This window comes from Taeniopygia guttata, chromosome 2 (genome assembly GCF_048771995.1).
Source record: "Taeniopygia guttata chromosome 2, bTaeGut7.mat, whole genome shotgun sequence".
In the NCBI taxonomy this organism is placed as follows: Eukaryota; Metazoa; Chordata; class Aves; order Passeriformes; family Estrildidae; genus Taeniopygia; species Taeniopygia guttata.
The window spans coordinates 146,110,189-146,129,240 of NC_133026.1; the positions used below are offsets into that span (position 1 = coordinate 146,110,189).

Consider the following 19,052-nt stretch of genomic DNA (forward strand, 5'->3'; position numbering starts at 1 on the left):
GAAATATTTTATAAATGAGCAAGACTGCTAATAACAAAAGCAATACACACAGACTGAGCTCACAGGAGGGCCTCTGGTGGAGTGAGTCCTGATATGTTTTACAGATTTTATTACAAAACAATATGATTTTAGATCTGTCCCTTAAATTATCTTGCATTCATTCAAACATTATTGAAAAAAAAAGGGAAACCCTCCTTACTTTGAATGTGCTGAGAAAGATTTCATTATGTGAAAAAAAAAAGGGGAGAAAATACAAATAAATCAGTAAACTACAGAAAAACATTGTCAAGAGCTAGTTCTATTATGACTTAAAAATAAAATTAGAGGGAAGGGGAGGAAGCAGTAAGAAACCTTTGATTATGACCTCATTTAAATTTGTTTTCATCAGGAAAAGAGCTTCTTGAAAAGCTTCTTTTATTGATTTCAGTAATTTCCTGTGGGAAATGAACACTATCTTCCTTATCAAATAAACATTTGAGTTTTCATCATGTTGATGAAAAACCCTTCTAATGTAATGACCTCAGCTGCACAGAAATGCAATTCTTCAACAGCCTTGGGAATATATAAAAGAACTTAAACATACCTGTGTGTCTGTCCTTAAGTGCATTTTTGCACATTTCTATTCTTGCTGAATGAAAAGGTACGTATCTGTCTTGGGGTGAGGCCACTAACACAACATTTTTAAAATACTGAAGACCTGTCACAAACATATTAAATATATTAATCATAATTAGGCATAGTGATGAAAATGAATGCATTGTCAGCATGATTATTTCCTGTTCAAAGGCTTTTGAAAATCTACAGTGCAAAATAGATGATAATTATTAAAACATAACAATATTAGAAATATTCATAACAGCTTAAACACATATTTGTTGCTTCTGTGAACTATTTGTTACTAAGCAGCACTCACATATATTAATTTTATGTCAACAAGGAGAAGAACTGTCTGTAAAAAGGAATAATTTTATTAAAATCTTATTCTTGCAAATATTTATACCTCTAACCAGGATCAAATTCAAAAATAATACAATAAATTAGTAAAATTCTCAAACAAAATAGAGAGAGGGAGAAGAAAAGGTATTGCTATAATGCCATACTGTTACATTGGTGTTGAGTGAGTCTTAGGATCCATCAGCAGCAGTCACTTGACAAATCCATGCTGCTGGTAAATCAACTGAAAACCCAAATCCTCCCTTTTCCCTGGTGCTAATGGAGCCACTGATGAGCTCCTGCAGTTTGACGTGTCTACGGTCACTTGAGTGCTACATCACCCACATTTAACAGAAAAGTAAGATAATAGGCACTGATGAGGCAACCTACTAGTTCAGAGAATATCCTGAACACAGAAGAGCTGTGGGTTTGTCCTTCATCTTTCCCTCCCTCTCATGGGAAAGTGGTCCAGAACCAGAGGCAGGTTGGATGGGCTTTTAGCTACCTGGTCTAGTGGAAGGTGTCCCTGCCCATAGCAGGGGGATTGAAGCCAGATGATCTTGAAGGCCCATCCACATTCTGTGATTCCACAACTATGATTTCTAGACTTTCACAGAAAATCTGACTATCACCACCACAATGAAAAGTCCTGCTGGCTGCCTTTCCAAAACCTATCTTAAGGTGTTAATAAATTCTTTCTTGTGCAGTCAAACCAACCGAGTTTGCAACTTTAGTCCGAAATAAAAGATAGAAGCCCTACTGAGTGTTACCATATCTAAAACCTTATGTGAAGAGGTTCAATAGGGAAGAATATTTTATTGTGGGTTTTGTTTCAGTTTTTGTTTTCACAACAAGCATGAAGTACATTTGTTAAAGAGATTAAAAGATAGCAGGGACTTCTACATTAATAAGAAAGTCATAAATTGCTGGAGGCCTAAAGAGTCATCTGGCAATTATGACAACACCTGCATTTAAAGCCTCTTATATCTCCAGTCTACCAACCTAACAAGCAGCAAATTGCTTTGACTCACTACAAATGCTTGGGAATTCATTACTTGGGAAATTAAAATACGAGCTTTTTGTGCAGACCCAATTTTATTTTAACTTGACAGTAATAAAGCAGTCATCAACTGTATTCCATGGAAATAAGAACTAGGGAATCATAGGGAAAATTCAAATAACACCAATTTACATCAACTTCCTGTCATTGATTGAGTTATATAGCATATCTGTAAGATTTAGATGTTCTATTCATATTAACATAATCTTTTTTTACTATTAGCAGTGTACAAAAGTATGAGAAAATAATTAAACATCAAGTAGTGACCTTTTCACTAGATACTTAGCACCAGTTTGCTCGCACTCAATATTAAAAATAACTCTTAAAAGAAAACAATTACTTCAACAGAAGGATCACACTTGCATCCTTTTCTTAAGAAAAGCCTGATTTATTCAATTTATTCATGACAGACTAAAGAATAGGAAAAAAGATTCTCTATTCAGACATCATTTTTCTAGTGTGAGGCCATACATCTCTCTCTGTAGTACAGAAGTGTCAGAACAGACATGAATAAAATTTGCTCTTCATCTCACAGAGTCATATTTCCTAGAGACAAGAGATGTTAAACTTACCAAAAAAAAAAAAAAAAAAAAAACAGGAAAAATGTTTTTCATCTCATAGTATAAATTAAGGAATGATGGTCTGTCAAGAATGATGTTTCTTGCTCACAGAATATAAACTCCAGTGCATGTTTACTACAGCACAAAGGTCTTATTTAATGCTAAGAGTTTGGCAAAGACATTATATGATATCTCTCACAGAAAAAATGCACGGATTCAATCAATATTAGATTTTAGACAGGACAGTCCTTCTAAAAAGCATGTTTAACGATCATTAATGAAATGCAAATTTCCTTTACCCCCCAAATAGACCAATCCAGCACAAGCCAATGGAATAGCCCTTGGCATTTGCAAGGCACATCAAGCCCTACTCACCCGTCTTTTGGCTGAGCTGATAGAGGAAACACTTGCGTAGATCCGCGTTGTCCCTGAAGGTCAGTTGCAAAAGCGACCCTGACTTTTTTAACTTCTGCATTAGCCATAGACCTGGAATGAAAAATGGTGCATATCCTTTGTAAATCGTCAAACAGGAAAGTTAAAAACGTGCTTACAGTAGGGATAGCATTGTAATTTATTAGAAGCCTTGTTTATTCTTGTACTCCTAATCAACAGGGAGAAAAGTCTAAGGATCTCACAGGATAGAGGCAACAGTTTTAAACTAAAAGAGGGTAGATTTAGGCTACATATAAGGAAGAAATTCTTTACAATGAGGGTGGTGAGGTACTGGAAAAAGTTGCCCAGACAGGTGGTAAATGTTTCATCCCTGGAAATAATCAAGGTTGAACAAGTCTTGGTGCAAACAAATCTAATTGAAGATGTCCCTGCTTATAGCAGAGGTGGAACTAGATGATCTTTAAGGTCCCTTCCAACCCAAACTATTCTGTGATTCTGTGGGTGTCTCATGGTAGTAGGAAAACACTAAGGAAGACTGAAATGTAGGACATTCCATTTCCATAATAATGTCCCTTTTTCAGCCATGGAGATGCCTCTATTTGCAGCAGAGGAGAAATAGGAGACTAAGTGGAAACTAAGGTTCATCTCTCACTGCTGCACACCCCGAGCTTTCCAGGGAGCAATATGATGGACCTTGTAGATGTTGAAATTGCAATGTTTTTCTGAAGTTTGAAGGTTTGAAGTCTTCAGCAAATATTTTCCCCAACTTCAAGGTACAAATCATGTCACAATAAATTCCCACCTCCGCTTGTTGTCCTCTCATGCACTCTGTGGACCACAGATAGCCAAAGCTTTCCCATCAACTCTTACCTGTACTAACCAAAGTGCTGTTGTTGTAGAGGGTTCCCAGGTGAGGCCCAGAGAGAGACAGGAAGGTGTGTAATTTGTTGAGGTAATAGCGAAACCTGGGGCGAGTTAGTACAGATCGAATGATGACGTTACCAAGGGAATGCCCAATAAAACTGTTGGGAATGAAAGAATTACGTTAATACAAAACCCATCTGTGTTTCCTTTAACATAAACATAAAGATGGCACAAATGCCTCTGGAGGGAGGACTCTGTCAGGGCTTTCAATTAGATCCTTTAGTTATCGTTTAATGGTTTTTTCAGCCTACAAGATTCTCTTTCATAAGAATATTTCTCTTTTGTTCTCATCTATAAGAATGTAAAAATTAATCTCACTGATTCAATGGCTTTTAACACAGGGCACTTTAGGAAAAACTAATTTCACTGGATGTTGCTCATGCAATTCAAACAGTTACATACTACTTGCTATCTAATAAAGCTTACCTTATTCGGGATATGGAGAGGTTGTACAACTGGATATGCTGAATAATTTCATCCAATAATCGGTCAGTCATTGTATCAAAATCAGCAAAAGTATCAGTCTGTTAAAAAATTAGGTGAGTTCATGAATTAAAATAGATTACACTTATTGCAGACTGATGTAATTTTTAAAGTCAAATGCAAGCAGAAATGTAATAACCAGTGTAAGTTTTCTTTATACATTTTCAAGGGGGAAGAAGGGAGAATTTTCTCAGTCTGCAGGCCCTCTTTTAAATTGAAGTTTTCCTTTGAAAGTGGTTGCCGAGCGATTCCAGAATCGTAAGCATGTTGCTAAAGCAGCCTGATTTGACACTGGTGAGAACAGCTAATGCTCAGCTGCTCTAGATACCAAGGTCTGCACATGGAAGAAAAGCTTTTAGTATTTAGGATTCAACAGATTACTGCAATAAAATACTTTACAGGATTATATGTTGACATGAGGGTTATGCTGATGCTAAGGATGTCATCACAAAATTATTTGGCCATCTTAAATGCTGTGTGTTTGTTATTCAACAGTCATCAGTAAGAGAATGAATGCTAGAGACAGACGAATAATTTGTTGCTTGCAACAGTACTGCCAGTTGTGAGACAATAAAACAAGCAATATATTTCCAGTCCATACAATTACAGGCAGATCTTATTCACAACTTTGTAATTTGGCAATCCAAGAGGACTCTAAATCAAACTCATAACTAATGAGATGCCACAAAACAATCATCAAATGTTGGAACAGCTATTCAGAGTAAAGATATGAATAATTAATATTTTTGAAACATGTGAGTAATTAATGCTTTTGTGACACAACTCATCTTGCTAATTGCAGCTCTTGCACAGGAAAATATGTCGATATTCACTTTGCAGTACAGACTTAAAATAAATGTTCTCATAAACTAAAAACAGTCCAGCAACCTTCTGCCTGTTTGTTTTGTCTGCATTGACAATTAATGATTTCCTCCTAAGTTCATTATCCCAAACCTCAGATTGTTTAAAAGTGCAAGAATATCAGCCTGAATGTTAATCATAATCAAGATATATCAAGTGTCATATTTCACCTGATTATATCTCCATTCTTTACTATCATTTCATCCAGACTGAACTTGTCAAATGCATCACAAATGAATGCCTAAAAAAGTGATTTGAATTTTCCTCTATAAAGCAAACCAGCTAAATGACTGATTTCTTGGGTCATTATCAGTGTGGCCCTCAGAGAAGGGAAAAACAGTGATATGATGCTTTACAACATTAAAATAGCCATCAAGCCACCCAGGTTCCACTTCCAGTGCTGCGAGAAATTCCCCACCTTCCCAGACAATAAGATCTCTAAATAGTTTCCATTATGGTCTCTGGATGAATACAGATGTTGTAAGATGTTTCGTTCTCTGAAAACATTCTCTTCTTTCGGAAGAGGCCTTGATGGAAGTGTAAAGTGGTCTCCTGACTATTTTCACCTTGCTTACATTCACTGTCCAGGTCTGCTGCTGACAGAGATGTTGGAAGTGGCACGTTCACAGACATACACCAACCAGCCACTTCAAAATATAAAAGCTTTTGAACAAACAAGGTTAGAAAGTTTTAACTCAGGTTTCTCAGGTACTCATAAATCAGAATAATGTTTCTGACTGCACAATGGAAATCCTTATCTTGTGCATAAAGTTAGGCCTTTGGTTGTAAATATGGCTCCACTGCCAAGCAAGGCACAGGATTCATTTCTGTTTCCCTGCCTAAACCAGCAATCAATTTTTATGGAAGGCATTTCTTTATCATTCAAGGAAATAAATCCCACAAACACTGCAACAGGAGAAACAATGGCTGATGCAGCAAAGGGAGCTGACAATACCTGCTGGATATTTCACATCTTCTGAAGAATTTTGCATCACTAAATTTGCAGCTTTCTGTTGGTGCTTTGTTTCAGAGGCACCAGGCTGCCAAGTTTGTAAACTGGCAGGATAAATCCATTTTCTTCCTCTAAGGTCTAGCCCTATTACTGCTAATGTCATTGCCTTTGACTTCAATGCCAGGAATATTTTCCAATAGGTTTGAACACCCTATCAAATTAGACAGGAATGGAACCAAGCCTTTGCACTAAATACTACATAAAATTCCCTGAATTCCCCAGTGCTTTTCACCCAGCTGGTGAAAAGGCTTTTGCTGAAGGCATTATTTCAGCAGTAGAATGGAAGACAGAAATTAGCTCTGTACTACCTGATTTCTTTCAGACATTAGGAAGTCCAGTTTTCCACCAGGAAGTCCCAGTTCTATAAAAGTCTTTACCAGCCGCAGATCTGCACTGTTACCTAGGAAAAAATGGTACTTTATAAGATGCAATTCAACAGAAAAATAACCAAAGCAGAGTCAGTTTAACACAACAACCTTGACACCATGGAGCTCTTGCTAAATGCTGCTAAAAACATTATAATACCTCAGGATCATGCATTGAAACAGCAAGAGAACAGGAATTCCCACAGCCTGCACAGGTGGGCTGGACCTGGCCTGCTGCTGTGGGGGACTCCATAAATATTGGGTAGGAAAGGGCAAAGATCAGGTCCAGAATAAATCTGTCCTCTATTTGCTGAACAGCAGAGGTAAGACAAAAAGACAACAAGCTCAGGTGAGGCCCCCTGGGGCACCTCAATACCTGTGCTGGGCTGTAGGGATGTACCTTCAGATGCAGAGTGGCCAATCTCATGTACCCACACTTAGAGGTGGTAATAAAATACTATCAAACTCCTAATATTTTGAGAGATGCCTCATTCTGTACTAGGAAATTCCAAAGTGTTCTGAAATATTTTGTTGGTGAAGAAGGTACCACTACCTCACGAGAAGGGCATTCCTGCTAGTGAGATATTCAATAGAAAACAGTTCTGGCACAAGCCAGTGTTTGGTTTTGGGTTGGTTTTTTTTTTTTTTGGTTTTTTTTTTGTTGTTTTTTTTTTTTTTTTTTGAGATATCAGAGCCTCTACTACTTTCTTACCATAGTTTCAGTGTTAACATCTACACCTTTTTAATAGATATCAATAATTTGCCAAGAGAAAGTTCACATTTAATATAACTCTTTCCTGCTTAGAAAGCATATATGTGAAAAATCCCAAGACTTGCTTCCTCTGTGGTGAAGAATGATTTTTATTCTCTCACTTTATGAAGTCAGCCACTATCAAATCTATAACAGTGTTTTGGGGATTTAAATAACATTTCCCTCCTGGGGACATACTGCAAAACAACCAAGCATCTGTGGAAAGACAAGGAGTTACTGCAATGCACTCTTCCTGTGCAAAGGAGGACTGATGTGCTTTGGTGTAGATTGCTGTTAAAAAAAAACCAACAAAAACCAAAAAACCAAAACCAGACAGTAGGACCCCATATATTAGCAACAATATTTAATATTCTCATAGATTCTTTATTACAATGAACTGAATAGCATAATAAGGAATAAATACTTAGGTAAAACAAATACTTAAATTCTTCATTCTTTCATACTTGCTGAACATCTGCCCTTTTTTTGTAATTTACACTGAAATGACTTACAAATAGCAATTCTTCCTGGCCTTACCATCCAATCCATGGACACAGACAACCAGGTGAATTCCATCTTCCAAATTTTCTTCCTCTTCCTCTGGTGGAAAATATGGGATATCAGAAGCTAGTACAGATAAGTCACTGTACAGAAATCCTTCAATCTTCATTTCTTTTTTAAATTTTTCTTTGGCCTGATAAAAACTGGAGAATACATTAGTTAATCACAATAGAACTGGGTGGTCAGCAACAAACCTTCAAACTAGAAATGAGGAGGCTTGTCTTTGCAAGAATTATGTTTTCAACTTGCAAGTAGAGACCTGGATGAAATTCCTTATCTATTAGGACTGAGAGAAGTCAGAATGAAGGGAATAAACTGTTTCTTTGTAATTTGTCTACATACAGGGAAGAACTAAAGTACATTAGCAACTCACACTTGCCAGAGGAATACAACAGCAGCAAAAAATAATTTTCTGTTACCTCATAAAATGAGACTGAGGTACAGAATTAGCAGTTCTGCCTCTTAACAATGTCATTGGCCTTATAGGTACTGAAAACCAAAATGTATAATTTTTCTAACATCAGATGCATTTATAACCAGGTAGAAGGTGTTCTCCTTCTTCCTTACACTAGAGTTAAGGGAAGCACCTCATGTGGCAGATATTTTGGGGTTGACTTGATTTTAGATTCTTTTGAAAACAATTTATTAGAATTTAGAAGAACATCTCAATGCTGAAAGAATTAAGATAACACATTTCCCACTAAAGGTCTAGAATTTGACACTCAAATTCATCCTGAAGCATTCTGCTGCATGAAGATGCCAAAATCTTCAATGGCTTTTTGAATCAGTAAAACTTAACCAGATAATTTAGGAATTAATTATCACAATGTAACTGTAGAATTAAGTAGAAAATTAGGAAGGACAAACTTTGGAGATATAACCTTTAAAGCTTGGGGCTCTCTTAAGGCAACTTGATATAATCATAGAATCATTAAGATTGGAAAAGACCTCTATGATACTCAAGTCCAATGATGAGCAACTACTTACATCAGCCCAACTAATTTTAAGAAGAATTTTAAAAAATAGCTTTTGGGCCGTGAATCTGGAAACCTTGGATTCATGTGCATGAATACATGCTCTAATGTTTCATTTCACAAAGAAAGACATTTTTTGCTTAGATTTGTCAGGACTTAAGCATGCCATATAAAACTTCAGCACACTTTCAAAAGAATAACAACAAAGTCTTGAGTTGAAAATGAATATATATGCAGACAGGCAACATTTTGGGCAGTAGAATGGATTGAGAAATTCTAGTGTTACTGTTTTTCATCAGCAAAGCAGAGGCACCAAACTATCCTGGAAAAATATAAGTGCTAGTGTACCAATCTGTGAAATGGGCCCCTGTGACGCCAAGGTCACGATGTGGCACTTTTGTGTTGGGCAATGAAGCAAGAAACAAAAATAATCCATTTCTCCAGCTATCCATGGCATCAATTCTGCCATTCTTCCAGTTTGAGAAGGTAAAGTTGAGACATACCAACCAATCTGAATTCCCCATTTAATAGTTTAGTTACTGAATGGAATTATTAAAGCAGAGGAGTAAACCAGTTTGTGCCACTGCCACAGTGAACTGACTATCAGGGATCAATACTCTGGCATAGGCAACCTTGATTTCAGAAAGGAGGGTCAGCTCTGAAAGACTATTTAGATACCTAAATGACACTGCTTGTCATGAGAATTAAGGACCTGATGTCTTTGGCAAACTTGATCTCTCTGTGTTTTCATCCTTCCTGTCTATTTAGATTATTCATTCTTTACGAACCATTTGTCTGTTTGGACTATTTATACTGAAATTCCTCAGGCAACTGTCTCAAATGCAAGTTTCCTGTATGCCTAGTGCATTAGGGTCCTGAACTGTGTCAGGGTCTCTTGGCATTATGACTACATCAATTAAGTAATTAGTTATTCTTACTTCAGCATCCTTTCGTTGGTCTCTTCATCCATCTCATCTGAATTAGGACAGACAACTCCAAAGGAGCCCAGCGGCTGGCGCGTGATGGGGAAGGCAGCCTGCTTTGCCGAGGAGCCCGCCACGGCAGGGGTCTCTTTGAGCACGGAAGAAAAGGGAAGACAGGTGGCTGTGCAAGAGATGGACATGTTAACCACATCAGCAGCCTTTCTGCTTTCCAGGGCTACTCCCTCTGTCGCGGCCAAAGGAAACCCGGTGCCGTTCACTATGAGTTTATTCTCTTGGCTGTTGGGCTCCTGAGGACGTTCAGACTGGTGGGACCCTGCCGCAGGCTCTGCTGAGGCAGACGAGTCATTGAGCTCAATTTCTTGCAAGCCCTGCAGTTCTGCACACACTGCTGGGCTCTCATCAGCGAGAGAGCTGCCACATTCTCCTCGGAGTGAGCCAAATTCAGTGGAGGTGTCTGAAGGAGCTGTAACAAGATAGCAAAAATCTGGTACCACCTTTATGCTTTGTGAAAAACTCTCCTCTCCTGAAATTCTACAGCCCTGTTGTACTTTTAAACTGTCCGGATTAAGTTTATCCTTTGGATCCTCAATGCATGTATCAACCTTATCTATATTTTTGTCCAAGTAATTACAAGCCCTTGGTGTTTTTAAGCTGCACTCACCATTGCTCTCCAGTGACAGGCACTCAGAGACATTAACTTGGAGCTGTTTCGGACAAATGGGTGGTCTTGTATTTTCCAAACTACAGCAAGTCTCTGGAAAACCTTTCTCCTCATCCCCTTGTACCTCAGTGTTACTGCTACTGTGCTTGAGGAGGAGATTGGGATGTCTTCTGTGTTCTATTTGTCCACTTTCAGTGGTCATTTGACACTCAGAAAAATCCATGATTATTTTTCCATCTTTATCCTCTGTTTCCATGCAGCTTCTTAAGTTGTGATCTGAATCTCCTGAGGTGGCTTCGCTGTGTTTTGATATATCCACCTCCTCCGGGGGCTCTTCTGGGCTACTGATCTGAGGGGCAGAGACAGATTTTGTCAGTTTGGTAAGCTCCACTTCCCTCTCCTCCTCCTCAAAGGGCAAAGAGCTGATGGATGTGAGCGATGCTTGGATACCACTGGGCAAGCTGGTGTTGCTTTCCGTGTGGCCACCCTCCAGGGAATTTCGGTGGATGGCATGCCTCCGGACCAAGTGGTGCAGGATCTCTCGGTCACTGGGCAGCTCCAGGGCCCGGCTGCGAGCATCAGACCATGCCACCGAGCTTGGTTCACTTTCAATGCCTGAATCAGATATTATAGAGGAAGATCTTTTTATGACCCCAGACATCAGGGTAAAGTCTTCACTCTCCTCACTTCGTTGCTCCTTTGTGACTGATTTCACTTCGCAGCTGTGTGAAGGCAAAGCTTTCAAAACAGGGAGATGAGCCTTGGTGTCTACATCCTCTGGTTTTCCAAGAGTGGTCAATTCATTCAGTGCAAGCTCAGATGACGTGAAATTAGTTTCAGGATGACCAAATTCATCTAGTTCATGTATTTCAGTGCTGTCTTCCAAGCCATCAGTTCCACATGCTCCACACTCATGCTGAACACTGACAATTAGCATGGGCTCACGTTTGTGAGAGTCCTTATTGCTGGGTTCCATGTCTCCACAGATAACATCTGCCCCAAGTCTATTATCTTTTAATAAAACTTCCTCAGATGTTTTAAAGTCTTCTGACATGTGTTCTGTATTGCCTGGCTCTGAGTCAGAAATAGTTTCCTCTCTTGAAACAAAAATATTTTCAGGTTTCCTTTGGCCTTCTTTGTTTATTGTACATACCTGAGATGTGGAGTGCTGGTTTAAACCCTTAGCAGCAGCTTCAGTACTGCTGTGTGGGCATGAGGGATTCCTGTTTATCCTGTCTGTGTGTATTAGTGGAGTATCTTTCTCAAAGCCTCCTTTCATTACTGCAGTGGCATCATCTGATGCACAGTCCTCATTTTCCAGTTTTACATCCATTTGAGTATTTGCAGGAGACTCAAAATCTGGGAAAACTTCCAAATTCTGATCTAAAGAAATAAAGAAAGAAAGAAAGAGAAAGAATTATTACCTGTAAGAACACAACAAACCACCCCAAAGAATTGGGAGATTTTGAAAAGGGATTTTAGTCTAAAATGTTATTCTATACTTTTACATTAAAAAAATTATATATGCATTAAAGGGATATTACAAATGCACATACCAGAGTGCATTCATTTAACTAGAATTACACAGACTGAGCAGTTATAGTTGGTCCAAAGAAGACAATATTAATAAAATACACTTCCCTCAGTATAACTGTACCTATACTGCTAGTTTTTAGAGAAAAGGTAAGTAAAAAATGGATACTTCTTTGTATTCTTGGTATCATTCAATGTTCAAATAGAATAGCTCTTACTCTGAATCAGTTTAAAACTCAGTTTAATTATTTAAATATCTTAAATGAGCATTGTCACAATTTAGGCAGTAGAAAAACTGTGGAAGAGTGAAGATTTTGTACCACAGGCTACATTCACTACACTATGGACATCTATAGTATTAATACATATTGCTTCCTTGGTAATTTTAAAGGCTGAGTGAAAAGAAAAAAGGTAGTAAGGGCTGTAAGGTTTTACTAAATAACTCTGGAATGAAATAATTGCTTAATTAAAATTTTGATTTGGGTTCTCAAAGGGCAAAATATTTTTTGGAAGGCAATGCTGACTTTCACGGAAGAGGGGGGCTTTACACTGTAATTGTGGGGTTTTGTTCTGAGATTCTTACCACTAGATGTCACAGTAGGGATATCAGTCTAGTGTTTTTTCTTTAAATTAGTACTATAGCAAAAATCCAAAAGATCTGATTTTCTTTCTAGATTTTTCCTCCAGCTCTTTTTTAAAGAAAGCATAATTTAAAGATGAAAAATGTGAAGGAAATACTCTGCTGTTAGGGAAAACTCTAAAATTCAGCTGTATTACTTAGGGGGTCACACTCTCTTCTGAGTTCAAAAGCCCAAGGGATGTGAGATCATTTATTCTGAGCTGGGGAAGTACCTCTCTCAGTTCAAGATGTCTCATGAAGCTGTGCCCTGTGGAGTTTCACTCACCTTTGCAAGGCATGTCTGTGTACCTATCTTCAAAGATAACTGGGAGTGTGTTCCAGTCCCCATCGATGTCCAGGCATTCTGCCGGCAGCGGGGGCATGCTGGTGAAATAATCCGAATTTCGAATTTCTGTAGAAATCTGTGCGTGGCTCTGGATCCTGGCAGCAAAGTACAAAACAAATTGAGTGCTTGAGTAGCTACTGTGCTGTTTCTCCATTAGTCCTGCAAGCCCAGATATGCAGGCAGAGGACAGAGTCAATGTGTTTAAAGGGAAGCAGTAGAGTACCCAGAAGTCCTAGAAGGTTTCCATCTCTCAGAGGTATCTACAACCTGCACAATCCCTTCCTGAAAAATCTCAGTGTTTTTGAAATTATTCCAGATCTCACTATCATAGGCTCCTGTTGGCTGCCATAACCCATTGCTGTCCTCTGAAGGGTCTTGGCTGCTGGCTCAGACTGGATCCTTCAGCTGGTTTCTGGTCAGGAAATGAGGTCTGTCACCCTGGCTGTGGCCAGGGTTTCAAAACCCAGATGCAGGAAGCAATAATGAAAAATTTGGTTGAACAGTACAGGGAGGAACAAAGCCAAGAAGGATGCCTGGCAAGTCCTCTGTCTCACTGATATCAGACCTCAGAGCACTCACAGAGAGCTGTCTCACACATGTACGAGTCTGGAAGAGCTAAGGCACATTACTCAGACACTGTCTCTTGACAGAGTCACAGAATCATAGAAGGTTTGGGGTTCAAAGGACCTTCAAGATCATTTAGTTCTATCCCACTTGATGTAGGTAGGGACACCTTTCACCAGACCAGTTTGTTCAACCCAACCTTGAACACTTCCAGGGATGGGGTAGTATGAAAATTTCTAAATAAACCATTCCAGTGCCCCACGACCTTCACAGTAAAGAATTTCTTTCTAATACCTGATCTAAACCTCCTCTCTATCAGTTAGAACCCATTCCCCCTTGTCCCATCGCTACATGTCCTTGTAAAACGTCCATCTCTGGCTTTTCTGTAGCCCCCCATCTGTCTCCATAATTTAGGCCACTCAGAATGCTACCTGGCTCTCCTCAGTGAATGTGACACTAAACTGGCAGATGAATATGTGTTTGGCTACAATAAATACAATAATTTTTATTTCTGATGGGCCTTCCTATTTAAATATCTGTCTCAAAAAATGCAGGAAACATGAAACACAAAGAGGAAGGCAAAAAGATTTTTATTGATTTTTCAAGATTGCTTTCAGCTGAAAGCAAATCTGCTCTTCATCTTAAAGCCATTATCCCTTATCTGATTATTACCTACCCTTGTGAAAAAGATGAATAAGTGATATTAAAGTGAGCAAGGATAAATATCTTTGTCTGTAAAATCTAAGGAGGGTATGTGACCTGCTAGAGGTCTCCACCCTGAGCCACACCCAGCCTACTGCGAATGGTGTGTCCTCTTCTCCCTAAGCAGTCAAATGCTGTGAGGTACATACCGGCACAGCTTCACACAAGCCCAAAACAGCATGGGAGGAAAAAACAGCTACTGGCTGATAAGAATGAAAAATAAAATGGGGAGAAAAAAATGTGCTGCTTGAGGTGGTTGTACATCACCTGGCACACTGAGCACTGATCTCAGCTGGTGACTGTGTGAACCCAACCAGTAATCTCTACTACCACTCCCAATATCAGTAATATTCTGACAGTCAAGACTGTTTTTCCAACTACATAATCTAGCAAATTCAGGAAGAAAACTTGGCTCTACCATGCAGCCTGTATAGACCAGATTTTCTGCACAGATCAACTAATTTTTTTTTACTTTTTTTTTTTTTTTTTTTTTTTTACTTGCCCTTCTTGATAACCACTGAGAAAAATGTTATATTTATCTGTAGGAAATAGGCTACCCCTGTGAGTACCTGGAGAAATAGAAGCACTTCATGCAATTAGGCTTTCCCCTGTGCAGGATTATGTTTGAATGAGGCCATGAGTGTGTCCTTACCCCAGGATCTTGACATGGGGTTTTCCTTGTACACAGCTCCCTAAAATCCTGACATGGGAGAAACAAATGAACACAGCTGGAACCCTGCAGCGATGGTGCTGCTCTAATTTGGCAGAACAAGGCAGCCTTTACAAACCATCCACTAATGAAGGCAGGGCCCTTTCCATCAACACTGAATCAGCCTTAATATCCCCAGTGACAGCTCTGAAAAAAGCAATTTTCTCCTCTGCACTGGGTCAGAAGCAAATGTCTCACTTAAAAATCATCATTGTGACAGGACCTGATGTCATGGCCTTTCAGCCCCTTCTAAAGGATGGCTTTCACACTGGTAATGTTGTAGTCTGCCCATGGTGACAAGTAGTCTGGATAACCATCATCACTCAGAAATTCAAATCTGAGCATCCTTCTTTGAACTCTGCCTTCAGGGGTCAGGTCCTGAGTATTATCCAAGTCCTCCACTTGGGTTCATGGGCTAAAACCAAGGGCAGGATTTGCCCTGGCAGAGCTTTAAGACTGGCTCCTCACACTCCACAGTTTGGTTACAAGCAGAAACTGTCCAGCAGAAATACTTACTTTGGCATGGTTTAGGGATGGTAAAAAGGCAAATTTGTAAATGTTAAGATTTGTTGCTTTTCAATAATTATTTCCCACTGAAAGTACCAGTGCTGGATGTATGTATACATGTAGCTTGAAATTAATTCTTTCTGGGGCCAGCCTGATCAGTCACTTACTTTTGAAACTCATTTCAATAGGTTTACAATATGGAGCTAAAACAGAGCCAGTGACCTCTCTCAAACCAAATTCCTTCATACCCCGCAGAAAAAGATCTTCATCATCATTGCAAAATATGTTAAAGTAAATTTTTAGTGATTCCGGAGATAGAGGAGTGTTAATGGGTTACTTACAGGCCTTCCTGGAACATGAGCACAGCAGGTTTCTGGTGCTCAGTGTAGAAGAAGGCTTCTGAGAATCTTCTCACCTGAGAGAGAGGGAGATGCATAAATTAAACCTAAGATCTGCTAAAAGTTGACAAGTGTCATTAGTCTGAGAACATAGCACTGACTATCAGGACCAAATTCCTTAGTGTTGACATTAAAAAAGAGTCCAATTCTGCTTCGTTTTCCCAGCCCAGCACAAAGAAGCTGTTATTCTAGCATATTTTGCTGCAAGGTAAAAAGACTCCTTTGGCAATAAATCAAAGTTTGGGTATCTGCATCTTCTAACTACTTTTCTAAAAGCTGTCAAGTTTACCATTTTCCCCTGTATTTTTAAAGTTGGGAAGATTTATTCCTTTCCCACTGTGCAAAACAGTAGTGGAGTGATTTATTAAATTAGAACAATTCATAATTGATCATCCCTTCTATGGGAACATCCACACTGACTCTCAAACTACCACAACAGCAAAGGAAATCTTAACATATTCCAGAGGAGAATGAGCCCTATCACAGTAGAAACAGACCTGCCTATATCATGATACTTACAAACTGAGAGCTCTTCAAATCCCTTCATGGGCATTAGATATGTTCAGTGTTGGACAATCAATTACAGAAGAGCCATGGATCTGAAGTGGCTGGCAGAGCACAGAGTGTAAAATAAGCTATTAAAAATTCTGTGCTATCATCTGCCCTGGAATAAGCTTTGAGTTTAAATGCATCAAGCATAATATGCAATCAAATGTACTGAGCTGTTAAACTGCAGCCCATACATTCCTAATAATAATTGTAAAAGTGACCTCTGTTACAGGGACAGAAAATGGCAGTGAAAAGCATATGTCAGAGCATCTCAAAACAAAGGATGAGCATCCCTTCAAAAAGACTGCGTCTTAACAGTAGGAGTTTTCATTTAGGGCTCCCAAACCATTTTCCAGAGGTGAAAAACTGTAATTACACACATTTTATATGGGGAGGAACCAGAGCATACAAACTTATGCAATTTGACAAAGCTCAAGAAGACAGCTGGCATCAGTCAAGGCTGGAACAATCTCAGAGGCTGAGATTCACCTTGCTGGAGCTGGGAGCACACAAAGCTGGGTTCTTTGACTGAAAGCCCTCAGGCCCCCTCAGAGTCAAGGGAGACCTCACAGACTGACCAGAGGAGTTTCAGCATCAGGCACTCAGCCCCCCCTTCCTGAATTTTATGCCCCATTTTTGCAAGCTCCAGGTCATTCTGGTCACTCTGAACTCCACTGACTTGGACAGGAGCAGAACATAAACTGAGGTGTCAATACCCACACTGCACACTCCTAATGCATGCAAGGTGAATCCTGCCTTTTTCTCCACTGTCCCTGCTCTAATGATTAGATCAGACTTTGAGTTCAGCTCAGGTGATGTGCTGAGCTGGTGTCTGGTCAATAACCAAGAACGTCCTGATAGAAGACAGAACGCTTGCTGAACTAATCAGATAAGCAGATCTGACAACATTCGCTCAAATGACAAGTGGTTTTGTGCCTTCTTTATTACCAAGTACAAGAAGCAATTTCAACATCAACAATATTAATACTTTGTTGTGTGCACTTCATTGTGAGAAAGGCAAATAGCTATATGTATGACAGTGAAGAAAACAAATCCATATTCCTTATGGTAGTTTTGTGAAACCAGTTGAAATGAAATTGTATTTTTTTTTTATTTTTCACTGTGATATTTGTTTTTTTTTTTTTAAATTAGTGTTATGATTTACAGGTATCTATCAGGTATAGGTGACATATATCTCTTCCCACCCACCTCCTGTTCTATGTCTGATCCTGCTGTTCAAAGTTACTCATTTTATGTAGGATCCTGGGTCACACAAACTCAACCATCTTCATTCCAGAAACTGAAATCTGTAATTTCAAATCCTGGGCTTCACCTCTTCTTCCCCTCCTCTTCAACTCTTGCTGTGCTCACCCCATTTCATGTAAATAGTCATAGAGGCAGAATTGGATTGGAAATACACATCCAAATAAATCCCTAATGTTTATCAGGAGGTGACCATTACTGGACTTGCTTTTAACTTCTTAAGATTACCCTTAGCATGTGATGTTCCTGAGTCAGATAAGCTGTGACTTCTGGATGGAGCGTTGCCACCTCTAGGAACTGGGTCCACAAGGCCAGGAGGTGAGAGCAAAGCCAGGCAAGGTCCTTGCTTATCTGTTCTGCTATCTTCTCTGGATTGCTCAGCAGCTGAAAGACAGAAAGGAAATTTTGAGATCAAGAATGTTTTGGAAAAGAATCAGCTCATACATCAGATTAAGTCCTTTTAGGAACAACAGCAGCAAGAAAAAATTCTCTTGATTTAGGAATATTATTACTAAAGATATTTTCAGTTATTTTACCCCAATTAAAGCCAGTGAGACATTTTATTTTTCTCTTTAAAATCGCATATATTAGTGCAAATGGTCTCACCTACGCACTTAGAGAGTAAGAAGTGGGAAAAGATAATTTTTTGCAGACACTTAACTGCAGGTGTAGTAACGGGAAAAAATAAAAAAAAAGAAACAAAGAGTGTGGGTTCCAAATTATCCACCAGATGGTGCTGGATGCTCTGAAATATTAAACCATGGCCAGACTGTTAGCAAAGGAGCCCTGTCAGCCATGTCACATTAGAATACAGATGGGTGATTGAGGGGGAACCGAACAAGAATCCGCAAACCAAAACACTGTATCCTCAACACATGATGAAAACAGACATTCCAGAGTGTGCTGTTGCTCATGGCCCACACTAGAACATGCTGGGTCTCTGTGTGCTCTCCAGATCTGTGCCAAAGCTCTGCAAGAAAGCAAAGTCTCTGCACACTAAACTTCCTCATTTCACAATTTCGTAGAATCATAGAATTGTAGAATGGGGTGGGGTAAAGATCTTCCAACTCCCTGCCATGTGAAGAGACACCTTCCACTATCCCAGGTTGCTCAGAGCCCCATCCAACCTGGCCTTTAACACTTCCACAGATGGGGCATCCACAGCTTCTCTGGGCAACCTGTGCCTGTGTTTCACCAGTCTCACAATAAAGGATTTTACCTTATGTCTGATCTAAACCTGCCTTCTGACAGTTTAACACAATGCCCACTTGTCCTAGCACTGCATACCCCTGTAAAACATCCCTCTCCAGCTCTCCTGTAGCCTTCTTAGGTACTAGAAGGTGTTAAATGCTCTCCCTGGAGTCTTCTCCAGGCTGAATA

The 19,052-nt window shown here is 39.3% G+C and overlaps 1 protein-coding gene across 4 annotated transcripts in view; it reads right to left on the reverse strand.

Annotated features, from left to right (window-relative positions):
* The window catches only part of FAM135B (family with sequence similarity 135 member B), a 200,638-nt gene that overhangs the window by 12,101 nt on the left and 169,485 nt on the right, over positions 1-19,052 (reverse strand). Inside the window, exons 10-20 of one of the 4 annotated variants that reach the window (XM_030266744.4) lie at positions 17,901-18,056; positions 15,804-15,877; positions 12,921-13,075; positions 10,483-11,865; positions 9,816-10,284; positions 7,880-8,046; positions 6,535-6,626; positions 4,297-4,394; positions 3,817-3,968; positions 2,929-3,039; positions 584-697 (exon numbers count right to left, since the gene is read on the reverse strand). In XM_030266744.4, the coding sequence (XP_030122604.4) occupies positions 584-697; positions 2,929-3,039; positions 3,817-3,968; positions 4,297-4,394; positions 6,535-6,626; positions 7,880-8,046; positions 9,816-10,284; positions 10,483-11,865; positions 12,921-13,075; positions 15,804-15,877; positions 17,901-18,056 (2,971 nt within the window). Of the gene's footprint in view, positions 1-583; positions 698-2,928; positions 3,040-3,816; positions 3,969-4,296; positions 4,395-6,534; positions 6,627-7,480; positions 8,047-9,815; positions 11,866-12,920; positions 13,076-15,803; positions 15,878-17,900; positions 18,057-19,052 lie in introns of those variants that run through there. The other 3 variants (XM_002188541.6, XR_012054296.1, XM_072925036.1) reach the window with 3 other exon arrangements.